This window comes from Vigna umbellata, chromosome 1 (genome assembly GCF_029865625.1).
Source record: "Vigna umbellata cultivar VRB3 chromosome 1, Vumbellata_1.0, whole genome shotgun sequence".
Taxonomy (NCBI): Eukaryota; Viridiplantae; Streptophyta; class Magnoliopsida; order Fabales; family Fabaceae; genus Vigna; species Vigna umbellata.
Genome location: NC_142165.1, coordinates 10,073,030 through 10,079,691, shown reverse-complemented (window position 1 = coordinate 10,079,691; position 6,662 = coordinate 10,073,030). Strand labels below are relative to the sequence as shown.

At 28.7% G+C, this 6,662-nt stretch overlaps 1 protein-coding gene across 1 annotated transcript; it reads right to left on the bottom strand.

The window, feature by feature from the left end:
- Nucleotides 1-1,013: 1,013 nt before the first annotated feature.
- Nucleotides 1,014-5,382, bottom strand: LOC148204572 (GDSL esterase/lipase At2g42990-like). The gene is made up of 3 exons (XM_088093913.1): nt 4,950-5,382; nt 3,735-4,224; nt 1,014-1,462 (listed from the first exon to the last, which is right to left on the bottom strand). The coding sequence occupies exons 1-3, from the start codon at nt 5,313-5,315 to the stop codon at nt 1,269-1,271; spliced, it is 1,050 nt and encodes a 349-aa protein (XP_087950039.1). The 5' UTR covers nt 5,316-5,382; the 3' UTR covers nt 1,014-1,268.
- Between the last annotated feature and the right edge of the window lie 1,280 nt (nt 5,383-6,662).

The following is a 6,662-nucleotide window of genomic DNA, read 5'->3' as shown; positions in this document are numbered from 1 at the left end:
CTCTTTGTAAGTCTCTTTATAATTTTATCACTCCTAGTTAAATTTTTATGATTAGACCTAAATGGAACAATGAATTTTGTTGGGATAAAATGAACTCATAAGATATTTTCTTGTGAGTATTCATGCTTTGAAGTTGAAGTTAGGATTATGAAGATGTAAACGTGTTCTTTTATACAGAAAAATTTGTGTAAAAGTTTTTAAGAGAGAAAGTAACATTTTTATAATAATTTTTTTGTTAGATATCAAATAAAATAAAAGATGAACATGAGTTTATAAACAGATAAGATACATTTATTAGTAAGAGGCTTTATGAAGTGGTAACAAAAACAAATCGGTGAAGACATAATCCAAAACGGATAATATCTTATCAGTGTAGAGATATATGTGTCTGTTGAATCTCCTTACAATTTTATTATTGTAACATATATCAAATGAATCCGAACATTAATATCAAATTAATGTAAATGTATATCATATCAAAATTACTTTTTTAAATACTTTATTTCAAAGAAATTTCTCAGTACGGTGACGGTGAACATAAAAGGAATATTGTTTTAGTTGTAAGGTATTAACATATGAAGGGAGAGTACTTGGTGTCGGAATCAGATAGTTGTTCCATAAATGTTCTTTATTCTAGGCATGACTATGCTACTTTACCTAACTCAGCCACAACTTTTAATTCCTCATTTTCATGGTAGGACAACGTATGCAAAGTTGAACTCTTTTGAAATTTCTTTTCGTTTGTTTTGCTATACCTATACTTAGATTCTAATTAAGATCATGTTTGATTGGAAAATGTAAGCTTTAGAACATCTACCGTGTTCCCTATATATATATATATATATATATATATATATATATATATATATATATATATATATATATATATATATATATATATATATAGTTTTTCTATTTTAGGTGCAAGGTAATCAAGGATCCTGGGAGATGGTTAGTTGAACAATGTTTGGTCTGGTTTACAAGTTAATCAAAGTTGGCAACACAAAATCACGTAAAATGAAAAAGCCAAAAGCCACACACGAATGAATTAAAAAGCGAAAAAACCAAACACAAGACGAGGTTCTAAGTGGTGCACATGACTACAATTCAGGTGTTAATTTATTTGCCATAGCAGAAGACATAAAATGTATACATGTCGAACATGCATGCATGGGAACCCAATATAAAACCTAGCTATTTGTATATTTTGATGCTGCTCTAGGCAAGACTGTGCAATCTTCTAAAGTAATGCGTGGTGATGATGATCATCATCGAAAGGTTGCTTTAAGCTTTGGAATCAAATAGTTTGAAACGATGCGATTTGTCTTTTCGGTAGGATGAAATGCATCCCAAAACACATACTTTTCAGCATCTGTGCATGTAAGTGGACTCTTGTCACTGCACAAGTAGCTCATCTCAAACGTTCCTGTCGAACAACACGCCTTTTCTACAACCTCGTATCCTGAAATCAATCTACGAGTTTCAACAATTTTCAACTTATAGAAATGATACATGAACTGCACTGAAAGAGTAACATAGTGTTGGAAATCCCACGTCGACTAGAGATAAAGTCAATTCATAATTTATAAGTGAGTGCAAATCTCACCTTACAAGCTGATTTTGTGGGGTTGAGTTAGGTTTAAAGTCCACTTCTAACATGATATCAGTAGCGAATTCTAAGTGGACATTTTTGTTTTCACCCATTATCGAGTCGCTATCGGGCCAATTCATAATTTATAAGTGGTGCAAACCTCACCCTACTAGTCAGTTTTGTGTAGTGTAACAGTATGCGTTAAAAGTCTCATCGATCATGAATAAAGTTAACTTATAATAACTGCAAACTTTTTATTTGATAAGTTGATTTAATAAGAATAACTTAAATTTAAAGTTTATTTGTATTAGAGCTACTTTAATTATAAATTTATTTTATAAAATTGAGTTAAATTTAAATTATAGTTTTTACCTATAATTAAAAAGGTTTATCAGTTAGAACATACACTTGTTCAATTTATATTCATTTCGTACTTCTTATTTATAGAAATTTGATAAACAAGTGCTTTAAATTGATTAAAAGACATTTAAACAACCACATTAGACATTTAAAAGTTGGTTAAAAATATGCGGAACTAACTTAGTTTTGTTGTATATGTGTGTTGCGTGATATTATTGGGTTCAAAATTAAACCTTTTATGAATTTGATTGTGGTTGTTGATAGTGTGACCTGGTGCCAATAAATTAGTATTAATGATAAGAAGTGAAAGCATACCTAAAAGCTGTGTAGGCAAGCACACAAGCTTTCAGTGACCATTAAAATTTAGAATTAAATGCTATGTTTTTCTTACAGCTACTATTTCCTAATTAAATTCAAATGAACTACAAAAACAAACCACACTATATCTGTTGGTTACTCTAGGAGATGCAACTGTTACTTAATATTTTTATAATTTTCTTTGACTGTGACAGAAGTATTCAAGAGAGGTTCGATCTCATTAATTTATTATAACATTTCTTACATGAAGTAGCTAATTAATGAATTTATATTCTATTGTTTTTTTTTCTTTTATTCTCAATGCTCAATGATTTTACCATTTTTATCTCCTTTAATTTTTTTTAATTTATTGTTTAATCTTTCTCCAAATTTTTTAACAATTCAAGATTAACTAAAAGCATAAAATTGTAATTACCCCATGAAGTGTTTCTGTCTAGAAAATTAAAAATCATGCAGATATCATTTATATAATTTTATACCACCAAACTAGCATGCTTCACTAAATGTTTCCAATTTAATAGCTTTAAATTATCTAAAATTTTGTTTTGTTTAAGCATAAAATTGCCAAAGTTATCACTATTGATATTAACTGGTATTATGCGTCATATTATTAGAAACTCGTCCATATTAATATTAATGCTTAATTTCCGTAAAATAAGGACTATACTGATGGAAATTTAACATTTTTTTAGAATATAGTATTTACAATGTGTTTATTGAATAAGAATATTAAAATTAGTAATAAGTACCGTTTTAAACATCTTAAAAAAAATCTACATAAATATATGTGAAGCTTTAAATAAAAAATAAAAAATCGTTAAAATATATTTATTACATTAAAACTAAAAAAAATTGATAGAAACTTCTGAAATAGTTAAAATACCTAATAAAATATATTATTAATTATTAATAGGACACTTTGAAAATTTAGTAAAACTGAATTTGAACGAGACATTTAGTAAGATATTGTCTTTTTTGAAATAAAGAATTTGTTTTTATATTACTCTAAAAAGTCTCTTAGAGATGTATTTTATATATATATATATATATATATATATATATATATATATATATATATATATATATATATATATATATAAATATTTCATATTTTATGGATTGTGGTTTGTATCAACATATTAGTGGGGTGGATTTTGATAAGGTAATAAGTGTATTTCTTTGGTTATAACACGGCACTGCATTCTTTTGTATATTAATTGCATGCATTTACTATTTCCTATTTTATCTTTCTACTTTGTATAATTGAATTTATATAGTAGCCTTGCTTTCTTTTTTATAAACTTGAAAATGATTATTTTCTATTTTATTTCGTTCAATACGAGGAAGAAAGAAAAAAAGGAGCACAGAGCACAGAACACCATAATCATCGTCACCATCACCATGTTCATGCATACCAGATAAAAACAAAAACACGAGAAGTGAGAGTGAAGAAGATAACACATACCATAAGCAGAAGGTCTTGTAATGATATCATTGACAATAGAGTATGCATTTGCCGACAAAGCTTTCAACTGTGGTAGTTCTCTATTAAGCTTTGCTATCACATTCTCCAGCTTGGCATTGAAGGTCAAAGCAACGTTGTTGTATTCCTCGTTGCAACCATGGTCCCCCAAAATGTTGGTGGCCCTCTCTAAGGGTAGACACCCTATGGGAATAAGACCAGTTATGGACAATTTGCGTGCTCCAAGTGCATACAATTCCCTCACAAAATTCTCAGCAATACTCAGTAGAAAATCTTGATACTGTGACACGGTGAAGTGGATCCTTCGGGTTGGGAACACATAATAGTTCTCAAGAAAATCGTTGGTTCCTAGACTCATCAAATACAAGGCTTCGCTTATGATCTCGTTGGCTTTTTCTACACCAACATGGCTTCTCAATCTGGCTTGGTATTCCTTGTAGAACTCTAGTTCCTTCCACAGTGGTATCACGTTCTGAAAGATTTAAGATGTAACAGAAAAAAAAAAACAGTGAACGTGTTATTAATTATACAAATTGAATGGTCTCCGTCCAGCGTACTGTGTCACTGGCACAAGAAGACAAGATATTAAAGTGAAAGATTCAATACAACATTGAAGTGATTGAATAAAAAACATCGAGAGGATGGAAATATATTAATGATGATGACAGAGTCAGATCCACAACAGTAATATTATATATACATTCAACATAGCACTCTTGAATTGAATTTTAATGGCATACTATTATTTGGTGAATCACTTTCTAACACACTTTTAAATATATATAAGATAACATATCAGTAAAGTTTGTTCCAAAATGTGTTTTATTAACACTTCTCTTTATATTTTAATTAATTCAAAACAATTTTTTTAAAATACCATTCATGCAACAGAATGTTATTAGGGGAGTTTGACTACATAATAGTTCAACACTATTTGATTTTATCAAAATTAAACTCTTGCAAAGAATCCCTTTAACTTAATGCTAAAGATGGTAAGATTTACCAGGCATTCTAAAAATATGTTTGTGGGGTTTCTTCTTGATTTTGTGAGCTGATAAACCTGGTTACAACTTCTTTTAAATTATGAAAAGATAAAAAAATAGAAACTATTTCCTAAAAAGAAATCCGGCAACTGCAGAAGTAGGTAGGATTACTTTGTTTGATGATTGAAAAGAAAAAACCCGAAAAGACACTTACCAGAACAGCAGAAGTAGCATTATCATAACCAGTTCCAGCAGAGGCAAAGCAAACACCGGTGGCGAAATCCTGAATGGTATAAGCAGGATCTAAGTATGCAGGAATGGTTGATTTGACGCCAAAGGCCTCGGCAAGGAAATCTGGAGGAACACGACCGTTGCAGAAGCGTCCCGTAGGACGACCACCTTCGAAGTCACGACCATAGGGCTTGAAGTTGCTCTTGAGAACAGTGGCTATGGCGTTGTTGTTCCCAGAATCCACAGAGGAGTCTCCGAAAACTATGACAGCAGGGACATTGTTACTAGCCTCAGAATTTTTTACCACCACAATGTGGATTAAGAACAGTAATAGGCATGTGAGGGTCATGATGATAATTTGCTGGTGGGGAAGAAAAGTTAACGGAAGAGAAGGTTTTATAGTAGTGGTTCGAAATTAGATGTGTGTGATTAATTGGCTGAGAAAGTTTGGTTGCAGATTTTAATGAGGGTTTGCATGTGTTTTCACGTTTCTGGGTTTATTCCCATTTTTTCCAACCTAATGTGTCACCTATCACTGACTAAATTACTTTGTGTGTATCATAACGATAGCAATAGTTTTTATATATTAATTAAAATGTATTAAAAACTTATAAAGCTATGCCACTCTTTTTATTTAAATTATCATTCGATTTATCAATTTTTTTTTAAATCTCTAAAATGTCTTTCATCAAAAGTAAAATAAAAAAAACATTAAGAACAAAATTTAATTAATTGAATGGTGTTTTTAGAATAATATAATTAATTTGGAACAAAAGTAGCCACAAATTTTTTATATTTGTGTTAAAAGTTATCTTTTTCACTTATAATTGAGTCCGAAAAGAATATTTTAAAAAGATTATGTTGACGTATAACTTATTTCATTATTTTATAAATAACATCTAAAGTAAAATTTTAACAATAGTGTTTAACATTACTTTTTATGCGTAATAAAGTATTTTATATTATTAGCCTACGATATGTTAGTATATTAATTGTTTAATTCAGTTCATACTTTAAATAAATTATATAATTGATTTAATGTGGAAATATGTTTATTTGTATTGATTTGGGTAAAAGGAAACTTCAGAATAGAATATATGTATAAATAAGTTTTTTTTTAATGACATCATATAGCAGAAGCTATATGATGTTATTCAACTTTTATCTTGCATAGGTTGTCTTATTTGTATGATAAATGCTTAAAAGGAAATATAATATTTAAAGGTTTCATATTTATATTTTCTATGTATATATTTTTTTATTAGAATGAAGACATTCCTAATATTTTATCTTTTATTTATATATTAGTTATTGATAATAAAAAAATAATAATTAACTGAAGATAATGGGACAAAACGTTATTTATGTAATATTTTTTCAAAAACCAAATTCAACTTTTGTATGGTAATTTAACTTATTAAAAAAATGTGGTTTATTTTTATTATATGAATATTTATTGAGAAATTTACATAATGATAACAACGTGTTTCTATATTCTTAATTATTTGGCTGAGTGGAGAGTTTGTATTGACATTTGATAGATCTTGTTTGGCCATTTAGAGGGAGTTGACTAGTATTTAGCTAATAAAGAATCCCTCATTTATTTATTTAACTATTTTTTATTTGTTTTCAACATTTGTTGAAATATCATGATATATAAATTGAAAAATGACTTTTTTACACCTAAGTGAATCAT

Bases quoted from the DNA above. Each gene is read 5' to 3' on its own strand.
- LOC148204572 (XM_088093913.1), bottom strand. From the start codon at position 5,315: ATGACCCTCACATGCCTATTACTGTTCTTAATCCACATTGTGGTGGTA. The intron at 4,225-4,949 runs GTAAGTGTCTTT...TAAATCTTTCAG, and splicing joins ATGCTACTTCTGCTGTTCTG to AACGTGATACCACTGTGGAA. The intron at 1,463-3,734 runs GTATGTGTTATC...GATTGATTTCAG, and splicing joins TACAAGACCTTCTGCTTATG to GATACGAGGTTGTAGAAAAG.